At 43.8% G+C, this 23489-nt stretch overlaps 1 protein-coding gene across 5 annotated transcripts in view; it reads left to right on the top strand.

The window, feature by feature from the left end:
• LOC147685095 (uncharacterized) overlaps positions 1-23489 on the top strand; it is a 402851-nt gene that overhangs the window by 279710 nt on the left and 99652 nt on the right. For 3 of the 5 annotated variants that reach the window (XM_086940981.1, XM_086940978.1, XM_086940980.1), the window contains one exon: positions 6065-6244. In XM_086940981.1, coding sequence (XP_086797107.1) covers positions 6065-6244 — 180 coding nt within the window. The remainder of the gene's footprint in view (positions 1-6064; positions 6245-23489) is intronic. The other 2 variants (XM_086940983.1, XM_086940979.1) reach the window with 1 other exon arrangement.

Raw genomic sequence — 23489 nt, 5'->3', positions numbered from 1 at the left:
CAGCCCTGGCTATGCGCCATATCACGGCGCTCAGACTAATCACAACGCTCCATTGGATTGTGATTGGCTTAGGGGTGGGGGCCTCGCTGCCTGCTTCCTCTTCTGACCTGAGGTTGGACACAAGTAGGAGAGAAGACGCGGGACCCGCCGGCGGCGGAAAGCTAAGTTTTATTATTTTTTAAATGTATTTTGTTGGAGAAGCAGAAACATAAAATGTTAGTTTTACCATTTTATGTTTCTGCTTCTCGCACTGCTGGAAAGCAGTGGTGCAACGCTCCTCTGCCCTAATGGAGGAGCCGCCCCTGAGTGCAGCCCTATATTTCCCCTAGTGCTGGCACTAAATTAAGCTGCCTAGCATCAACACAGGTACCCTCGCACTATAGTGCAAGGGTGCCTGTTTTGAGGGGAATGATAATGTGCAGGAAGGTGTCTCTTCCTGCACATAAACAATCACAAATGCCTATTTGTAATTCCTACATGTGCTGTATTGTACAGCACACATACAAGTGGCAAAGCACCATTTTTTTATGATTGTTTATCTGCAGGAAGGGCACCTTCCTACATATAAACAATCGTTCATGGCATTTAGCTGTTTGTAAGTGTGCTGCACAATGCAGCACAGATAGAAACAGAAAACACATTGTTAAGGCCAGGTTTTCCTTGATCTTAATTTTGTCTCTGGCCCATATTTACGCCGCTCTTGTAAATATGGGGCAGCGTCAAAATCAATGGGTGTTGAGGTGGACCGCCCATCGTAACACCTATTGCCCACCCCTTTCACACTACGTATAGTGTGAAAGGGTGCCTTATTTACAAGGCGTTGTTAGGCCACGTTAAGTAGCTTTACACCACCTTGTAAGTAAGGTGAAGCCCCTATCACCACAGTATTGTGGTAAAAAGTGACATTCCGGTGGTGATAGTGGCTTGTAAATATGCCCTTTTGTTCGTAAGACGTCCACTATCACCCATTTTGACCTGCTCTGAGGTGTCTGTGAGCAGCAGAGCTATTGCCCTCAACAAATCTCCTGGAATGCCCAAATCCTTAAGTTTCGTCCACAGGTGATTTCAGGGGACCCAATTGAAGGCGGATTTAAAATCTACAAAACACAAAAATAGCTGGGATTTCCTTTGCTTGGCCTTCTCTACTAAAACATTAAATGCTGTAAAGTTCGTTGTTGTTCCCATGCTTGGACTGAATCCAATTTGAATTTGTGGTTTTAGGTATTTCTCCTATACCCACGTTTGTAGATGCTGAAGTAGACATGACGCAAATAGTCATTGATTATCGGATGTATTCCAAAACACAAAGTACATGTCGAAGAACATTGTGGCTAGTGTTCTCTTATTCATATGTACATGCCTCCATACAAGCATTTTAGGAATAACAACCCTGTTCCAAATAGCTTCAGTAATTCAAAAGTGAAATTGCCAGAGCCCCCAAATCGTATGTTGCGCTTAAGTTGTTGTGTTGTTAGTTGGATACCAGATCCCTGTTTTGACAAACTTAAAATCTGCATCCCATTAATCTCCTGTTAATGGGAGATTTTAACGTCCACCCATGTGGCTGGGGTTGTTTGGCCAAAGAGGTACTGGGCCACCCGGGAGCTGTCAGTACTCACTTTGAGCACACTGCACAGGGGGCGGACTTGGAAGATCTACTCGCAAATCTAAATTTATATGAGGCCGAAAGGTCATGGGGAGATGAGAGGGCACCGACTTTTGTAGGCAGGGATGCCAGTACAATTATCGATTACATTTTCATTACCCCCGGGTTAATCGATATGGTGGTAGCCTATGAAGTGTGTACTTCCCCTTTCAGTGACCACAATCCTGTAGTCTTGACCCTGGACATGGGTAGCAACATTGTCACCCAGGTTGAGCGTCTGGGGGACCGTGGTGATACCCTTGTCCCTAGGGAGCGGGGCCGCAGATTAAATTGGGCAAAGGTTGTCCCGGAGAACTTTATGGACAACCTTCTACATAACAGACAAGCTAACATTACAATTTGCACGGACAGCACATCTGAAAGCACTGCCATCATTAGTTCCTTCACCTCTATATGCACACAAATCAGCCATGACCTGACGACCACAAAGAAACAAGCGGATTCATCTAGCCCTAGATGGTTTGACAGGGAGTGCTCAAAAAAACATAATGCTCTCCTTCAGGCTCTTAAACAGCAGCCAAGAGATAGGGAGTTGGTGTGCCGGCTAAGAAAAGAATATAGGCAGGCTACCGAGACACGTAAAAAAACAATAAAAAGTGAGGCCTGGGACAGCTTAACAACGGTTAGTGTACTGAGAGACAGTTCCCAATTCTGGATGATCTTAAATCACTCTTACTTTGCCACCTCCAATAACACTGTTCTGGATTGTGTGATACTCGAGGATGCCTGGATGAATCTTTTTAGCAAAATATATAATAGCGAAGATCTGCCAGCTACACCCCATCTCCATCAGCCTTTGACTGAAGCATCTCCTCTGTCCTTTTCTGAATTTGAGGTTATCAGGGCAATTGATGAAATGACCAAACATAAGGCCCCGGGACCAGACGGTGTCCCTGCAGATTTATACAGCTCCCAGTCACCATTATGGGCCAAAATCTTAACTAATGTTTTAATTCAACTGTTAAAGCGGGATTCCCAAAAACCTGGTCCACCTCAACTATTATCCCTATATTTAAGAAGGGCTCCAGATCCGATCCGGCCTGTTACAGGCCGATCTTGCTAATCGACTCTGCCGTAAAGATTCTTGGCAGAGTCATTCTACACAGACTAGGCGATATCATTAAGGAGAAGGGGGTGCTCTCTGACCTGCAATATGGTTTCAGAGAGAAACAAGGTACAATAGAGCAGTGTTTGAATCTCCACATGCTGGTCAGTAAATACACTATGGCAAAGGAGGGCCATTTATATCTGGCCTTTATGGACCTCTCCTCGGCCTTTGACTTGGTCAATAGGGCCAAGTTATGGGCCATACTCGCTGGCATTGGGATTGATCCCCCTCTAGTAGATTTCCTGGCCGCACTTCACGCAGACCTATTAGCCACCATTAGAACTAACCGTGAAGGCAGTACCACCAGACCTTTTAGTTCCAGAAGAGGTGTGAGGAAGGGCTGTATTTTAGCCCCACTTCTGTTCACCATTTATATTAACTCCCTAGATAAAGTCCTGGAGGGGTCCACACCTGATATCCCCTACGTGGGGGGGTTCGCAGTACCCGTACTCCTCTACGCGGATGACGCGGTGCTCTTAGCCCGCACAGGGGTGGGGTTACAGAGGCTTCTCGACGCATTTGGCCACTTTATGACTTCCTTAGACCTCTTGGTCAATAACAAAAAATCACATATCATGCTGGCAGGGAAACGACCTAGGCCAAAAAAGTTGAAATCTTTTAGCTGCTGTGAAGAGGGGATTTCGAGGGTACAAGTGTTTACCTACTTGGGTGTGATATTTGAAGAGAAGGGCTCATGGACCCCTCAGGTGGATGCGAAATCTTTAGCTATCACCAGATCCACCTCCGCACTTTTGAGTTTTGCTAAGCGTCTTGGGTCTCGACCGATGGGGGCATTATTGAAGGTTTACAAAACCAAATGTTTATCTATAGCCTCCTATGGAGCTTCATTGTGGGGTTACTCTCACTGTGGCAAACTACAGACAGCAGAAAATCACTTTCTTAGGTCCTTATTGGGTGTTCCACAATCTACACCAGTCCTATCAATACACACTGGGTTAGGGTTGGGATATATCACTGACTTGCTCCAACTAGCGCCCCTAGTATGTTGGACCAAAACCTGGCTGAACAAGGACATCACATTAAACCATACTATTCTTAGGGACTGCATGTCCTTGGATAACGCCTCAAAGATTCCGTGGTTGGAATACGTGAATGGGGAGATGGGCAGACTTGGCAGGCCTGACCTTTTTAGTCACCTAAACACTATACTTAAGGAAGACCTGAAATGGATTAAAGAAAACTTTATGAGGAGGGCATCCCAAACACGGGAGGAGAAAGAACTAACTAAACCTAGAGTTAGAGCCAACTTTCTCCTTCTGACTACGCCCCAAATTGAACCTTATCTAAAAATCGTGAGCAGATCATTCCATCGCCACTTGCTCATTAGATTCAGGTTCAATATAATCCAATATTCCCTGGGTGATTTCCCTGTGTGGGGTGTTCCTGATGAGTCTACCCCATGTAGCTGCGATAATTTTTCTGAGCAAACCCTCATGCATTTTGTCATGTTTTGTAGCCACTACAAAGAGAGTAGAATGAGGTTTTTAGCACCCATTTTAAGAGACGCAGGTTTTGTCCAAGTACGTCCGGCTCTACTTTATCTCCAGTTATTAGGTAGTACCAGGACAATCCTCGGGGTTGCTAGCTTCCTGGTCGCAGCTATGCGTACGAGGACCAGGACGCTATCCCCGAGGCAACTGGAAGGGTGACCCCACCATCCTTGTATTCGCTGCTATTGTCTTTTTAACTATTTTTAACTTTTTTATACCCTGTATGAACTATACTGACGTGAACCTTTATATCTATGTACATTGGACACTCTGACAGATTTGAACCCTCGAATGTTTTTTAACCCTATGAACTTTGTTACATTGTAATCAATTTTTAAATATATGCTGTCTTGCTGCTTTTATGATTTTAAATGTAATCGAATAAAGCTTGTTTTGACTTGACTTGACTTGACTTGACAAACTTAAAACACAATCAGTGATTATTTACACCTTTAGGTCTATGGATTAACACTGGTGTCGCTTCATCTAATTATTCTGTTCAGGTCCTTAGGAATATTCAACATTATCTATCAGTGGAACTCAGGGACATTATTGCAAAGTCATTAATAGTTGCAAACACGGACCATCTTAATTCACTAATGCAAGGTGCAACATAGAACCTGACCACCCATGCAGGCAATACCGATCTCCAATTGCTAAGCTAAACAGACAGGGTCTGCCACCAAGTGAAAATAGGATCATGTGCTCTAATTAGATCCTGCTTAGACATTGGAAATGCCCTTGTGGTTGCCATTCCTTAATTCCATCGTACCCTAATACATCCTTCCTTTACTTCAATGGCCAGTTTAATCGCATTCAAGAGAAAAGTTAATCACATCTCCCAGGTCCTGAGAGACTTAAACTGGCCACCCTTAGATATCAGAATCACTTTTTATATGTGCTGCGGCTTTTACTCTAAAATTCATAAAAATGTATGTATTAGGCCAAGCTACTTACTATCTCAAAGGATATTGTATCTGTGAAGCAAATACCATAAATGCCAACATTCAAAACGTCCTAAGCTATAATAACTGGTGCAATAAACAACGTATGGAAAATTGCTGCCAGAGAAACTAAAAACTCAACCCGACCTTCAATCTTTCTAGAAACAACTAAAATAATTTTTCCCGATCTATTATTGTGACTAACCAAATTTTCTGTAGTCTTCAGACCTACTTTCACTTTTACTTACTCAGATATTACTTCTATTTATTGTTTTAGATATTTTCAAATTCTTTTTATGCAAATCACTCTAATACTACCTGGTGCAGTTGCACCATAGAAAACTATATTCAACACCTGCTGAGAAGTGCTGCTAATATTGACCCCTAAGGTTAAACTGCACTTTGATGCACTACCAGAGGATACAAAAAGGAGCTGCTGCCAGGAGCCTCAGATAAATGTATCCATCTTTAAGTCTCGACTGGCTCCACCCTGATGAGACGCTATTTTTAACTGTGTCCACAATGAGTTGTTTTCAATATTGCTTCCAATATATGTGGCGGTAGAGAAGTTACTTATGTAATATTTAATATTTGTTTCATTTGTTTATAGTTTTGATGATTCATGTATTATAAGGAATTAAACGAGCATCATGATTATTGCAAGCGCCACAGGAGTTCCAGGGACTTATTACAATCATCGGTCTGTGCCTCATGCCTCTATACATTAATGAAACTCCTTGGTGCCGTACAAGGTTTTCAGTATGTATCCTGATGTACTGTATTCCCTATATAACTAAAGGCAAACTCTTCTTGTCTGCTCTGCTATATTATCTAGGCAGAACTTGCTGAGGACATGACAAAAGGACTGGTGAATGGAGGCTTCAGAAGCAGTAAAGAAGTCAGGAGGGAGTGGAGACCGGCTGTGGCTGTGTTACCTGGGCTACACTCACCCATAAATACAGAAGTGGATAAGGAACAGGTAACATTTCATGGAGAAATGAGGATGAATGTGAAGGTAACAGCACTCAGTGAAAACATGTCAACTAGTGCATAGATAGATACAGATGTGTGTATGTTAGAAACTGGCATTCCACATCAAATTGTGGTATGTTAACCATGCACCATCTATTCACCATACAAGCAACCATAGACACAAGAAAGCAATCCGGTTATCTCTGCAATTAACAGTAGTTCCAAACATGCCAATGCGAAAGATGTTAGCGCTGACTCAGAACCAAGAGCCCAGTATTTAGAGGCAGTACCGAACAGGCGGGTTGGCTGTCCCCTGGTGGTTGGAGTTAGGTGCAGAGGCTAGGCCTGCTGCCACCCGCATACTGCATAGAGACAAAGGTTTGGAGCAGCAGGGTGGTTGGCCATTCATGGGCATTTGGCACAAGGCCTTGACAGAGGCTGTGCACAGTGTGCAATGGGGGTTGGCCATCTGTGGGAGGATGGGTGCAGGTCATCTGAACAGGGTCGGTGCAGGATCTGACCAGAGGCAATTCAAAGTCAGATCTGGTGGGGAGTGGCCAGCTGCAGGAGGTTGGGAGGAGGTCACGTTCAGGTGGTTGGCTGATGGACCTGGCCAGAGGTACTGCGGCCCACCACCTACTGTGCATAGCCATACATTGTTAAAGGTTAGTTCATTTCTCATGTAAACACCTGACTATAATGTCACTTTATCCTTTGTTTTTGTCATGGAATTTCTATGTTTAAAAAAAATAATTTTAGCATAAGCTCAAACCCTCCGGCTAACTGTGTCAACCCCGTTTGCAAGTACTTATAACAACAAAACCAAAACCATCATACAACTGCTGTGAGTAATCGATTATCATAAACGACATATTTTCAACATTACATGGATACCCTCAACTTCTTCACTCTGTCCCCTCCTCTTCTGTTAGGTGCTATCACATCAATCACAAAATCCAAAATCTGGTTAGGGTCTCTATTATGATGTACTGCACAGTGCCTTGTTTCCGGATACGATAGATCATTTTTGGTAATGGCATGCATATGCTGTAGGATCCTTTTATACACTTGTAGTGTAGTACTTCCTGTGTATCTTAGGCCACATGTACAGGTTAGAACATAAACAGCAGAGTCCGTTCTGCAATTAAATGTAACAGTAATAATTTTTGGTTGCCTACTGAAGGGTGATGTATAAGTTGTCGTATTTTTGCCTATACTATAGGCTTTATATCTCATGCATTTTTAAAACCTGGTTTGGGCCTTAACCACCTTTTTCTTTCTACTTCCTCTGGACTGCCGCGTTCTAGTACATCTTTAAGTGAAGGAGTATGTCTGTAAGTCATTTGTGGCCACCTAGGTACAAGAGTGCCAATGATAAAATCTGATTTTACTATGTGACAGTTTTGTCTAATCAGGCCACCAATTTATTATCCTGAACACTGTAAGTGGCTTTCTTTCTTATATTTTTGGGGAATAGGATCACCTCCCTTTCCTGTTTGTTTGCTGCTCTCTGTGATTCTCTTCAATTATTTGAAAACTGTACCCTCTCTGTTTAAACCTCTCTATTGTAATCAGTGACTGGCAGCCGAGGTATAGTTTATGAAGATTATTTATTAGTCTTCGTTGCAGGATGGTATCCAAGTATAGCAGTCCAACCAGATAGCAGCCTACCTGCTGCTCAGCCCAGAAGCATAAATACATATTCAAGATATTACACTCTTCTTCATTTCCTTCATGCATTTTTGTGTCATTGACTGTACTACAATGTCCCCTTGCTCGGATCATTTCCCCTTAAGGGATACTAATTTTTGTGTGTTTTGGAGGAAAACTAGTGGTGTGTAATATTGTATTACTGGCTGTTGTTTACTGTACATCCCAGTTTCTAACTTTTTGTTCCTCACAAATACTTCTAGATCAAGGAATGTTACATTCTTTTTACTTATTTCATAAGTAAACCTCATATTCAACTCATTCATATTGATATTTTGTACAACATTTTCAGCTGATTCGATGGAACCGTTCCACACCATAAATAAGTCTTCAATAAATCTAGACCACAACACCACATGCTCTTCCCAGATTCAACCATAGGCTCTACGAAGCACCCGTTCCTCCCACCAGCCCACATGCAAGCATGCATAACTGGAGACGAAACATGTGCCCATTGCAGTGCCCCAGATCTTCTGAAAGAGATCTCCTCCAAACAAGAAAAATTTACTTTCTAAACATCTCCTAGCCATGGCAGAAATCATCTGAGTATAGAGATTGATTTTTCTATTCTGTAGAAAGTATTTCATGGCCCTCAGGCCATCCTCATGGTCTGAGGATGTTAGTATATTGCAATGATACTTCAAGTGTGATTAAGACATAATCGTCCTCTATTGACATATCATATATTTGTCGCAGAAAAATCTTCACTGTCTTTTGCATGCGAGGGCAGATATTTCACATAGTCCTGCAGAATGAAGTCTATGTACTTGGATGTATTTTCAAAACAAACTGCCCTAGGCTGAAATTATTTGCCACCCTGGTGGTACTGAAGCATTCTTGTGAATTTTTGGAATTAAATACATGACTGGTGTATTAGGATTGTCATTTTTTAAGAACTGTAACTCATCAAATGTAATGAGACCATCCACTATCCCTCCAATTCCCTGCTGTACTCAAGTTGAATCTGGATAAGGACCTCTTGATTACATTTAATATAACACCTTTTGTCATTCATTTGGCTACAAGCTTCATGTAGGTACATATTCAGATGCCATAATACTGAGTTGCCTCCTTTATCCAAATTCCTTACAATTACTTCCTTATTTTGCTGTCATTTCTTAATAAGATTTGAGTATTTCATAAAGGATGCTGTTGTTTTCCTTCTTTTTTGGTTGTTTTTTCCATATGGATTTTTTGGCCCCTTCTGTGATCACATCATAGAAGACATTGATCGCATCCTTTGCAGTATTGACAGAGGCTTAAAGGGCATTGATGATTGCCCCATATATTATAATTTAGTTAATTGATTATGTCACGCTCAGTAATTAACTCAAATTTGCTGTTTCTCTCGTTCTCTAGTTTAATCAAAGTTCTTAATGTGGCCAGTTCCTCAATAGTAATTTCTGCCTCTCGAGCTGATGTTACCAAAATCTCTGTTGGTTTAAGTTTTTGACAGATTGTGCATTTTCAGCAGTTTTGATTTTCTTTTGAACTTGAAGACATCAATTCTGGTTTGTAAATAATTAAGGAGCCGTTTTGGGCACAACGGTAGACCAAGTAATAGCGTTTCTCACTGGCGGTCACCAGCAGGTAGTTTTAATTAGATCCATGTTTGCATAGGAAAAGAGTTTTTTGACTTGCAAATAATTTTGGTGCTGTCACTAATTTCTGGTTGGAACTTGATGTAGGGTAAAACTTTATTTAAATGCACAATTTGCAATGTGAAACTGACACTGAGGAAAGCGGAAAAGCTGAAATGCGTTTGTTGTCAGTCTGACACGAGAATACATTAATTTTGAAATTGACATTGGCTCCAGAGCGCGCACTTTCAGAAAGCAACTCCGAGGATGGGAGAGTTGTGGTGCAGGCACTGATATCACAAGACCACCTTGCGCTGGGCAGGCACCTGCGGTGTGAGGAGCGACCGCAAGTGGAATGGCGTTGTTGTTGTAAGAAAGACACCGTCAGCCCCACAGTGCTACATGAGAGTATGAGAAGCCGATGGGACGTACAACACGAGGGAATTACTGAGCAGCATGGAAGCAGCAGCAAGATGCCATGGGTTTGCGACACACGAAGTCAAGCCAAGCTGCTGCGGTGAGTGTATTCCGAACTAGTGAGCAACCGCGTTGGAGCAAGAATCAATAAATACATTATCAAAAATTCTCGTGTCGGAGGGGGGAGTATGTTTAGTGACACAGAGAGAGAGGAGGTAGCAGCTAGTCTGTTCTCTAAGCCAAGGGGAACAAGCACTAGTAGAGATAACACAAGACAAAAAGGAGCACAAATCACATTAAAAAGCCTTTACACCTCATTAGAGGAAACGTATGAGAAAGAAATACGTAAGTGGTGGGAGGCAACCAGTTTGCAAAAATACCTGGATGTGGGAAGAATTCCCAGTGGTCTCAGAATCTACACCGTCCCTTCGTATTAGAGCCCAGACCCAGCACTCTCAAAAGAGTGGTCAGAATATATGGCAGAAGTCACCAAGGACATGGTGAAAAATCTCATAAAATACGCTTGGAGTGACCGTGCCAAATTACAAGACCAGATCAGGGAATTGGAGTCAAAGATCCTTAGTGAAAAGGATACAAAATGGAGTGAGGAACTGAGGCAACAAATGAAAAAGAGTTTCATGACTACGAGGCATCAATCAAACATAGAAACCAAAGCAAATGTTTGCAGGACTAACGGGATTACGCAAGTAGACAAATTTTAACATTCACTAAAAAATACGACACACCAAGACAACAGCTAAAAACCCCAAGAGAACCAGCAAGGGCACAACAAGACACCTCAGAATCGGAGGTGGAGCAATCAGAAGGAGAGCAGTCTTTGAGAGACAAAGAAAGTAGACCTCTTGAGAAACCAACAACTTTTTTTCAAGAGTACTAATTAATACGTGGGATCAGACAACGACCAGCTCCATGAACACATCCCCCGGAGAAAAGAAAGGAAGGAGAACAAGAAGGGGAAAGAAAGGCCTGTAGCGAAAGACCAATGCAAGTGGTCACATGCAGCAAACAAGGAGGGAGATTGAACAAGATGAAACCAAGCAGACAGTACTGAATCTGTCAGACCGGATTCTGACAGATAGAGAAACTCATGTACTTCAGCTAGGACTAACATTTTGTCCGACTCCCCAATATGATTACACACAAGTAAGAATTGATGTCTACAAATTTGTGCAAAAAATTTAACTCATAAAGATTCACCTATTAAATCCAAAGAGGAGAGAAGAAGTTCAGAGGAATACAACAGAACCACTGGAAGAACTCACAGGAGCTGATCTGGAAACCTTATGGACTGTATACGAATTGGAGGCTGATACATGCTCCCAAGGAGGAATAGAAAATGAAACTGTACGGATGCTAGAAGAAACAGGCATTCAACAAAAAAGTTGTAAGAGCAAACTCAGAACAAAATCAAGAGTAATCCCACATACACCTCATGATGGGATAGATACTTTCCAAGAAATGGTAATTGAAGACTTGAATCAATTACAACAGGAGAGATTCAATGGCAATAAAAGGAATCTCATGAAAGAACAATGTGAATATCCGGAAGTGGCTACCTTCTATCACCTACCCAAGGTGCATAAGGATAAATACTTTCCCCCGGAGCTACCAATGATGTCCTCTAAAAATAACCTGCTGGAGAGTACCTCTATCTATATAGACTACTTCATTGCCCCTATGGTCAATGTTTTAAGTTCCTATATATGAGATACCAAAGATTTTTTAAGAATCATTGAAGGGACTTGTTGGGAGAAGGAGATGCTGTTGATAACACTTGACATTACACGCCTCTGCACTTCTATTGAACATGATAAAGGACTGGAGTCTATCAAATTCTTTTTACATAAGAGACTACTACAGTTTCAAGACCATAATCATCTTTTAATTGAATTTATTTGGTTTTGCATAACCAACAAAAATGTTATCTTTGCAGGTCAGCTCTTTGTACAGCAACAGGGCACCGCCATGGGCTCGTGCTTCACCCCCAGTTACACAAACTTTTTGTGGGCTGGTGGAAGAAGCACATGACCTGGGCGGGTGCCAATGAGAAATGGGTTGACAGCGTGGTTTTGTGTACACGCTGTATAGAGGACTTATTCATCATCTGGCGTGGACCACAAAGCGAGGCAGAGAGTTACATTGAAGCACTGAACTCTAATGAATTAAACTTACTCTTCACAAGTACTATCAGTAGTAAGGAAGTGATGTACTTAGATCTGAGGGTATTATGTAGAGGAGAATACCCTACGTACTGCACTTTATCGCAAGCCCACTGCTGGGAATTCTATACTACATGCGAGCAGTTACCATCCTAGAAGTGTAGTTAATAATATTCCCTTTGGAGGATGAAGCACAATTGTTCAACCCAAACAGAGTATGAAGTGGCAAAAAAGAAAGCTAGACAGAGATTCTGATTTGATTGAAAAAGCTTTATTCGAGTTGTACACTCATAAAAGCACAAACATACATTTTAAAATTCATACATTTTAAAATACATTCCAATTAAAATTCATATTTCGTACACATAAAATACATTTTAAGCAGTTGTGCAAGCTTTAGCAAAAAGAATATTTAAAATTACTGTAAAGTTTTAATTCATATTGGGAGGTAAAGCCCTCCGCCTAATGGACCATGCCCACCCCAAGTATTTTGCTGTTCCCAGCACAATAGGCATTTCGGTGGAGGTACAAATAATTCTCAACCCCTCAACACCGCTTGATACCCCAAGGTTTCTACAAACTGGAGCTAACCATACTCTCCTTGGGTTTGCATAGGCCTCACACAGAAATAAGAAGTGAATAATGCTTTCGTTGGGGGCACCACATACCGGGCAACACGAGATGTTAGTACTCCTCCACCTACCCGTCAATGACCTCAAGGGGAGAGAACCTGACCTTAACTGAAAAAATAACTTTCTATCTATCGGGACAGTTATACTGTCCCAATACTGTTCCAGTGCAGGTCTCGTTTTAATTTCCATGAATCTACCCCCCATTGTTTCTGTATGTGTACTCCTCCAGAGCTTGTCTTCTACATAATCCCAATATATGGCCTTGATGGAGTTTTTTCTTGGGAATACTTCCCCATACGGATTTTCCCAAAGGTTAGAGAGACCGAGCTCAGCAAGAACAACCCTGAGCGTCTTCAACCATGATATTTTGTGAAATATGTCTGATTTAACTAGGGCTAAAAACCCATCAGCATAGTGTCGGATCTCTGGGGTCGTCCAAAGCCGTCTCCAATAAAGGATAGGCCTTAATCGAGCACGGTCACTAACCGATCTCCTCCCTAGGTCAAGGCCAAGCGGTATTAATGGCGCACTCTGGGGGAGACCCGTAATTCCCCTCAGAAACCTATTCTCTGATATTTGTAGAGTAGGGAGCCTCTCAAAACCCCATACTTCTGCCCCATACAGGGCTGCCCCCAAGGCTTTAGCATCATAAACCATGAGGACTGGTTTTATAGGCCTAGTTTTTGATTTTACTTGCTCTACCCGGAGCGCCCCTGAAATCTGCTGGTGTCTCAATACCGCCTTTTCTATGGGCCGTGACCAACCTGGCTTACTTGATATCTCTACCCCTAGATAAGTAAAAACATTTACTACCTCAAGCTCGATGTTATTCAGAGATACCCTTGGTTGAGGTCGGCGCCTTTGACAGAAAACCATCAGCTTTGTTTTGCTAGCATTGACTTCGAGGCCATGCTCCCTACAAAACATGTCAAATATATTTAGGGCACGCTGAAGTCCTGCTGGGGTTTTGGACACAATTAGGGTGTCGTCAGCGAACATCAGGATCGGGACTCTGATGCCCGCTAGCGAAGGTGCATCCACACTTGCTTCCAACATCCTATCCGCAATACCATTGATGAACAGGGAGAAGAGCAGGGGTGCCATTGCACATCCCTGCCGTACACCCCGCTCGACAGGAAAATGAACAGTAGATTCCCCGTTCCTCCCCCATTGGACTTTGGCAAAGTAGTATTCATGGAGACGCATTATTAGAGTGAGCAACTCGGGTGGGACCCCTATCCTTTTCAGAACTGCCCAGAGCTTGCTCCTTGGAACCAGGTCGAAGGCAGCCCTCAAGTCTACAAATGCGACATATAGGCTGCCTTCGCCAAGGAGTACCGTCCCCCACCGCAACATGGTAAATCGAAATATTTGATCTACCGTGCTGGTTGCCCGCCTAAAGCCTGCCTGGTAGGGGGAAAGGGCATTATTCTCGTCTACCCAGTCCATAAGTTTATTGACCACCATCTTCCCCACCACTTTTTGGATAGTGGCAATCAAACTTATCGGCCTGTAATTGGCCGGGAGTGACCGATCACCTTTCTTATAGATTTCGTATAATTATTGCCCCCTTCCATATTTCTGGAATTTTAGCCCCTTTAGCTAGAGCATTTCCCAGTGAGGTTACATACCTAGCCCACCGTACCTTGTCATTCTTAAATATATCAGAGGGAATCCCATCCAAGCCCGGTGTCTTTCCCCCTTGTAGGGTTGAAATTACCAATTCTACTTCTTTATTTGAGAACAGGTTTCCTTTACAAAATACCACTGGAATAGGTTCTATGGCCACAATATCCCTATTCTCTGCATACTGGGGTTTAAAATACTCAACCCATGATGCCTCATTGACATTATTATCTGGATTGTTAGGGGTGCCACCTCGGCCCCACTTCACAATTTTCCAGAAAAGTCTGGAATCCCTTGACCCAGAAGCTTCCAGCAATTCATCCCAATATTCCTCATCCCACTTTTTCTTGGCCTTACGAATACTAACATTGTAGTGTTTCCTAGCTATACTAATCAAAACCTTGTCTCTACTTCTAATTGCCCTACCCAGTTCCAATCTGGTTAACCTACACTGTTTATTAAACCACCTAGCCATTTTAAGTGGGGCTTTTCTATTTGCCTTATTTAATCTAGTAAAATGTGGTTTTAAAAGGGAAAAGAACGTATCGTGTATGGCTGTTGTTGAAGAGGAACCAGGTGTTACAGGATTTACTATCTCCATGGCGGCAATTGCTTTATCCACCTCCGAGTTTATAAAGTCCATGGATGCCACATTTGCCAACACATTTGGCCATTTAACTCTTCGCATATCATTGGCCATGACAGGTACAACTTCACTACGCGACTCTGGATTATCAGGCGTGACCCTCCACCAGGAGTGGGTGACACAAAGGGGATTATGGTCACTTTCTAATCTACTAATCAGAGGTGAGGGAGATGGAATATTGATCCATTCATTTTCCAATAGATAACTTGTAATCAAAGGGGAAAGGATCACTTGTCCTGAACAACCTTAGGTCTGCAGGATGGTTTTCGGGGGGAATTCTGTCCCAAATAAAAAGACCCTCATGCACGTGATGGGTATGGTGTTGTCTCAGAGCGGTATATCTTGGTTCTCCGCTTCTATTTCACGTGTGTGCATAATCATCAGGTCTACTTAGGTTATGCAGCCTCCACCAGGAGGATTTTACCCAAAGGTTGGTGCAGTAGTGAGCCAGAGATAAAAAGACCAGAGATCAGAAGGGCAAAGCTTTAATAGGTCTGATTTCGGGTCTGGTAAACTCAACTTTTGTGCATCCGTTTGTACTTGTTTAGGAGTTACAGTTGCACTTGGAGTGATGAAGGAATTAAAAGGTTGGTCGACATGTTTCTGCCTCGGTTGCCCTTCTGGTCTTTTTATCTCTGGCTCACTACTGCACCAACCTTTGGGTAAAATCCTCCTGGTGGAGGCTGCATAACCTAAGTAGACCTGATGATTATGCACACACGTGAAATAGAAGCGGAGAACCAAGATATACCGCTCTGAGACAACACCATACCCATCACGTGCATGAGGGTCTTTTTATTTGGGACACTTTCTAATCTACCCTTGATTTCCATGTCGCCTATCCCACACCATAAATTAAGGCTACAAATGACATAGTCTATTCTACTTTTACTGTGACCATTGTCAAATGTACAGTTGCCTCCCTGGTTGCTCTTTGTCCTTCCATTAAGGGCTCTCAAGCCATATTCCAAACATAGCGCATTCAGTAGCAATATATCTTTTGTCCACCGTTTGACTGGTACAAGATTTAGGTTTGGGACACCCCATTGGACATCTTCCTCCTGCCCTATCGGATTTTCCGTATTTTCCAACGGTTCGAAGGTCCTGTTGAGGTCACCAGCCACAACCACTCTATTTCCCAGGGACTGTGATTCTAGGAAGGTGGATAGAGCCTCTAGGGTGGGGGAATTCCCAGCATTGGTACCCCTGGCATAAATATTGTATATGTCTATCACACCCCCCTTGTCTGATGATATTCTTAACAATTGTATATCCTTGCAACCAAGATCAAGCACTTTTATTTTAACTTGTAAACTTTGCTTGATCCAAATTGTTAGACCTCCCATGGGTCTACCCCTTGGGCCTCTACTCGCTGGGATACAAAAGTTTAAATAGCCTGGGAGGAAGATTGGGTCGCAAGCCCATGTCTCCTGGAATAAACACATTTCAAACCCGTTGACAAAGTCTATCCAATTTTGTGACAACAATCTAGTACCCAGCCCCGCGATATTCCACGAAAAGAACCTCCCCGTGGTATTGCCATTACAAGTCCCCACATCAATAACTGGCATAGACGGGAGGTTAATCAAACTCTCACAGTTACCTTCCTCTTCTATGACAGTGTCCACACAATTGACATCCTTTCCCTCAGTAACACCCGTATTGGATAAAGGTCTTAATTTGCCCCCCAAAATTTCCATACACCCCATACTGTCCCCCCTCTCATTTTCATTTTTCCCATTGATAATCACTCCATTTGGACTTGATGTTACATCCCTAGTTGTTGCCAGTGGTTTCTCAGATATGTTCTCCCTAACCATGTTACCCCCAATATCAATGAGATCAGCCGGTTTCCGTCAACATACCCACCTCAAATTTCCCAGCCCATCATGAGGGATATATGCTTGTTCATAGCAGTCATTTAGTCGTGGGAAAGGAACGTTAAAAGGGTTGATCTCTGCCTGAGGAAAGAAACTGAATCTCCCTAGCTCGTTGTTCCCACCAAGATGAACGTCCACTGGTCTTGGGTAGAAAAAAGTGAGATCCACAATACCAATCCCACCACTGCTAGTACTCCAGCCTGGTCTCGTGATCAGTCCTACCACCCTTGGATCTTGGAAGTTAATTATAATACATTCGCCCCCTAATTTTTTCGGGGTGCATCCTATCCAGTTAACCCTTCTAACCCCGATAATCAAACCATCCACTTCCCCGGGCAGAGGTCTATTGACCCTTAACCAGTGCATAACCTTGTTTTTTAACATCTGGTAGGTTTCTCTTTGCCCTACCAATAGGGGTGGAACATTGGTAATGATAGCCACATAGGGATAGGAATCAGGGGTAAGTTGTATTGGGGTATCCTAGTCGGAGGTTTTATCACACAGGGTATTGGTCGGCTTTGTTCTGGAACAACAGGGCATGGTGGGGGAACATTCTTTGGTACCATGGAAGCCTTATTTTTCTCAAATATATTGTTTCCATCACTTACAGGACCACCCGTATTTTGTACTTGTGGAGCATGGGACTTATTTATTCCAACACTATTTTACAGGAATTTCTGTCATTGCTTGCCAAAGGACCCTGGCAAGTTATCGAAGTACTTGGTAGGGGTTGAATATTATTACTAACAGGAGTGGCATTCTTTAAGCATTCCTTGCTACCTTTGGCTGCAGTACTATGGGGCTTGGTTTTCCCACAGTTGCTATTAGTTGGAATAGTTGGTGGGTCGTTAGTAGTCTTACTACTTTGTCCTTTTCCCCGATGGCTAGTTGCAATACTCGCAGCAGAAGGATGTGAATCAACCGACGGGGCACCTACATCTCCCTCAGCTATCTGTTGGTTGTTCCTATTTTCGCCCGTTTTGAGACAAGACTTAATTAAAGATTTTGTAGAAAAAAAATTATCTAGGCTAGCCTGCTCTAGGTGGTCCAATTGACCAGCTAGCTTTTTGAGTCTGTCCTCAAAGGGGTTCAAGAGGGACCGTATTCATTTTTCCAATTCCAGGAGGAGTTGTGGCTTAGATGTTGGTGTCCCAGGGGATGCTATAACAATGGGATCTGGACCTGATGGTAATGGTGTCCTAGGGGATGCTATTATTACGGGATCCAAGCCTGATGGAACAACTTCTCCCTCGCCCACTGGTAACCCAGTAGGGTTATCCCCAGTAGTATGACAAGGTCGTGTATTTGTCCCTAATTTCCTGTATTTTTTTGGAGGTTTTGGGACCTGACATTTCTTTACAGTTACACTCCTTTTCCTTTTGGGACAGGGTTTGGGTTTTGTAGCATGCGCTAAAACACTGGGTTGAGATGTAGAATATTGCCCAGTGGGTGGATTAGTAAGAACACTAGGGGAGGTTGCAGGCAGAGTAGCGGTTACTATTTCTAAAGGAAAAGTAACCAATGACTCATTTATTGGGGGTGAAAGATGTGGAATATCATGTACAGCAGGCAGCGTAATAGATGATAAAGGGGTGACCAATGAGGTAAAACTTTGGCTTTTACGTTTGTCAACAGGGGTTTTCAAAAGCTCAATGGACAACCTGCGCCCCGCACGTCTTTCTGCCAAGGCGATTTCCCTATCAATATCCTGAGGCAGCCGTTTAAAATAGGTATCTAGGGGGCCCATAACAGCAGCTTCCACCTCACTCAGGGAGGGCAGCAAGGTGGAAGTGTTTGTAGAACAAGCCATATGAGCAACCCTTTTACCACCTCAATATATTAGAACAGGTTAAATCACTAACACTACACAAATAACTGTATTAAAATACCAGTTCTGAAAATGTTAGTGGGACGGCCCAGCCCGGCCTCCTTCGGCCCCTGACGGCCACAGACGGTCCCGCCCTTGTCCCGGGCTTCTCCCGGCGCCCTCCCGCGCGCTCCCGCGCCGCGGGGCTCTTCAGTTGGTAAAATACTATCTCAAAAGGAAGGGGAGGAGCCTGCAGGGAGAGCGTCCCAGCTGGTAACGATTGGGAGTTGTGGGCGCTCCTGGGACTTGTAGTCCTGCGCCCACAACACGCTCGCAGCCCTGCAGGTCCCAGCACCCAGAGACAAAGTTCAAACGATAGCGCTGTTAGTAGGTGGCCTCAGGCGAAGCGGGACCCGCACAGCGGGTACCACGAGCAGTATCCTGAAGAGGCAAAGGAAACTTCACAGCCACAGCAGACCCAGCGTGGAGACGACAGCAGAGGACAAGGGAATCCGCCGGTGCAAGTGAGGAGGCGGCTTATTACCGTGTTGCGGAGCCAGGGAGGGGCCTGCAGGGAGAGCGTCCCAGCTGGTAACGATTGGGAGTTGTGGGCGCTCCTGGGACTTGTAGTCCTGCGCCCACAACACGCTCGCAGCCCTGCAGGTCCCGGCACTCAGAGACAAAGTTCAAACGATAGCGCTGTTAGTAGGTGGCCTCAGGCGAAGCGGGACCCGCACAGCGGGTACCGCGAGCAGTATCCTGAAGAGGCAAAGGAAACTTCACAGCCACAGCAGACCCAGCGTGGAGACAACAGCAGAGGACAAGGGAATCCACCGGTGCAAGTGAGGAGGCGGCTTATTACCGCGTTGCGGAGCCAGGGAGGAGCCTGCAGGGAGAGCGTCCCAGCTGGTAACGATTGGGAGTTGTGGGCGCTCCTGGGACTTGTAGTCCTGCGCCCACAACACGCTCGCAGCCCTGCAGGTCCCGGCACCCAGAGACAAAGTTCAAACGATAGCGCTGTTAGTAGGTGGCCTCAGGCGAAGCGGGACCCGCACAGCGGGTACCGCAAGCAGTATCCTGAAGAGGCAAAGGAAACTTCACAGCCACAGCAGACCCAGCGTGGAGACAACAGCAGAGGACAAGAGACTCTTAAATGAGGATGCTGCAAGGGAGTGTTGGACAAAGCTGAAGCTAGAAGTGATGATTTGCAACAAAATCTCCTTTTAGTTGACAAAGGAGAAATAGCACAGACAGGTACCAAAGGGACTCGTGAGGATATCCAATTGAAGTTTATCACAGACTACACAGAGAAATCACCAGAGATCATGCAGATCCTTAAAAAGAATTGGCAGCTATTAAGAGCAGACAATATAGTAGGAAGAGCAGTACCAGAAACTCAGTTAGTGACCTACAGAAGGGGAACATCACTCAAAGATCACCTGGTTAGGAGTCACTACAGAGCCAAACCAAAAAGAAAAGATGCTATCAAGGGTTTTTTTCCTTGCACGAAGTGTAAGGCCTGTAGAAACAGCAAAAAGGTTAAGGAATGCAAAGTACCAGGAAAGAAAGCGAAGGTTCAGCTTATGAAGTTTCTGAATTGCACTTCAGAGTACACCTTGTACTGTTTAGAATGCCCTTGTGGCAAACAGTATGTAAGAAGTATCATCCTCCCTACGAAAAAGAGGATTTTAGAGCACCTCCGGGCGATTAAAAATAAAGATCAGACATACCCGGTCGCCTGTCATTTTGAAACCCATCATGAAAGCAACAGTAACTTATTGAGATTCTTTTGCTTAGATCAAGTGGCGAGAGGGGAAAGAGGTGGAGACAGCGTGAAACGCCTGCGTACTCTGGAGTCTAGATATATAATCAAATTACAAAGTAAGGCTCCAAGGGGGTTGAACAATGAAGAGGAAATGTGGGTTCACATAGGATGAATATACTCACTTCCCACATATCTTAGGAACTGATCAATGGTATAAAACTGAGAGTGTAGATCTGAGAATGTAAAATTGTTCAAGTGGGGTGCGAAATCACTGTAAATATGATCAATTTAATGTTCAGCATGCTCTTTCTTTAAGATTTATATATTATATTTTTGTTTGTCGTTGTACATAATCATGATGTAAATGTGTAGGTGAAATATTGCTCATCATATGCCCATTCAGGGCACAATCAGTTCACTCCAGCTAAGATAATGGGGGTTACTGGCAATACCACGATGTTTATGTTGTAAATTAACAATATAGCGGTCATAGGATGCTATTATGCCCTTGCAGGGCAGGATCTTGGTAACATCACAATATATTAATATGCAACTTTACATACTTGTGAAATAGAGTAGGCTTGTATATACTTTGGTTGTTCTGGCAGTTGTAAAGGGCATGCAGGATGTGAGACATGTAATGAATTTTCATGTGTAAAGATTATGATTTAGACATAAGCAGTAGATCTAAACAAGACTTGTGAGGATAGATGTCTGTAATGTGCCATTCAAGATGGCATAAAGAGAAATAGCAACGCCGGGAACAACATTGATATCGAATTCCCAGACGATTACGTTGATTTGTGTGTTTTTTTATTTAACATAGTTTTATTAGCAGTTTTTACACACTGTACAACATAACACGATATTATCTTTCACAGACATACAGAATGGGTTCCCCAACTCGTGGCTGTAGCATTTACATATATTTGTTACATTTGTGATGTAAAATAAGATGCCATACCCCCTTACATCAGTATTCCCGACAGTACAATCTGCACCTATATGTGGGCAAGGGTGTGATTCAGTAAAGGAAAAAAGTCCAGGATATACATGGCAATGTTCAAGTATTCATGTCCTCCAAGTTGGGCTTGTATATGCATCATATATTGACATTTTCTGGGGTAATAAAACACAACTTCCGGAACAAACAAATCTCTCCCCCTACCCTCCAGTCCATTGAGCACATGTGAATAATCAAAAAAATAGGCCAACTACACGGAGACAACTAATGTACACAGTCCAATACCATCCGTTGCATAAATAATCCGAGACACAAACCCCTCCCAGTGTTTTTTTTTGTATAAGGAACAACAGACATAAGTATCAGTAACGTGTACTATATAGGTTCATGGTGACCAAGGGTGTTACTGCGAGTTGGAACAGGAGATCACCACATCCACGTCTTGTGTTTTGAAGGATTCTAGTATTGTATCCCACTCCAACGCTATCAGGGTTTTACGTAGGCCTCTGGCCACCTCACGCCTTAAAGCTGAACTTTCCGCACTTCCCCATCTGATCACTTCCACATGCCACACATGTAGGGGGGGTGGTTTCGTAGATTTCCACCACATAGTGATGGCCCTTATTGCTAGGATTAATGACAGGTTGGCAAAGCGGAACTGCACTTTGTGTTTCGAGGGGGACTTATGTAGGCCTAAAATGCATTCCTCCATAGTTTTGGTGATGTCCCTTTTTATCACTGCAGAAATGAGTCGTCTCACCTAGTCCCAGAAGCACCTTAAATGGGGGCAGGACCACAGCATGTGTGCTATACCCATCCCTTCCGCATAGCACCCAGGGCAATGGTGTCCGGTTAGAGGGAACATTTTTTCCAAGCAGTGTGTAGTGAGGTAGGCTCTGTGGAGCACCATAGCCTGGATAAATTAAAATTTTGCGTTCCTAGTGACTTTCTTAGGGTGTTCTATGATTTTCTCTCACTCCTTCTCTTCCAGGACCTGTCCGATGTCTTCCGACCAGGCATCTTGCAATGGGGTAAGGGGTATACCAGCATGTGTGCGGATCCCTGTATAGAGCCATTTCACCAGGTGCCTGCCCCGTCCCATGTAATGCAACAGTTTGGCTAAAAAGTGTGTGTAGACAGTTCCCGTCTAAACGGGGCCCAATGTGATTTCACATAGTGCGTCACTGCCGCATGCAGGATATTTAGATGGTACGGCACCCGCGTGCTCCTAACAAAGTCATCGTAGTCTAACAGAAGACCTTTGTGGAACAAGTCCGAAACCGTGCTTACACCTGTGCAGCCCAAGGTGCAATAGCGCGGCATGTAATACGTCCAGCAGACAAAGGTATACCCACTAGTGGAATGTTGCCTGCATAGGTAGGGGATATGTGTGTATAGAGGAGAGCCACCTTCCAGGACTGCAGCGCCGCGTGCAATAAGACAGGGAGCTGATGGGGGAGTTTACAACGCAGTAGCAACAGCATGTGCAATGCTCCCGCTGCTATGTCGCGCTCGGTATAACCTATCTCCTGGAGTTTACGTCCGGCCGATCAGAAGGAGAGCCATTGCAATTGGCAGGCGTAATAGTAAGCCCTAAGATCAGGAGCCCCCGAGTCCCCCTTCGGCTGTGTCGAGTTGGAGTTTTTTTAGGCTAATCCTCCGTCTGCCGGTCCCCCATATTAAATCAATCAGTAAGGTATTTAGAAGTTTAAAAGTACGGTGTGGGGGATTAGTATCGGCAAATTCGTAAAATAATAGAGGAGTCTCGGGAGGACCACCATCTTAGTAATAGCTATCCTACCCATCACTGACAACGGCAATGTAATCCAGAAGGCAGTACTAGCACAGAGGGCTCTAATTGCCCTGTGTAAGTTGCCATTCACTAAATCGGTGGGTGCCCGATACACCTGTATTCCCAAGTATTTAAAAGACTGTGGGGCCACTTGTATCTCCACTGGTCCGAAAGGTATTACCATGGAGAACGGCTGATCCCAAAAGAAAAAAGCATGAGATTTCGCCAGATTAATCGACAATCCCGATATGGTTTCAAAGACAGCGAATATCTCCGCCAGGGGCGTTAA

This window comes from Lissotriton vulgaris, chromosome 10 (genome assembly GCF_964263255.1).
Source record: "Lissotriton vulgaris chromosome 10, aLisVul1.2, whole genome shotgun sequence".
Taxonomy (NCBI): Eukaryota; Metazoa; Chordata; class Amphibia; order Caudata; family Salamandridae; genus Lissotriton; species Lissotriton vulgaris.
The sequence above is the reverse complement of the archived record's forward strand: the minus strand, read 5'-3'. Positions and strand labels throughout refer to the sequence as shown.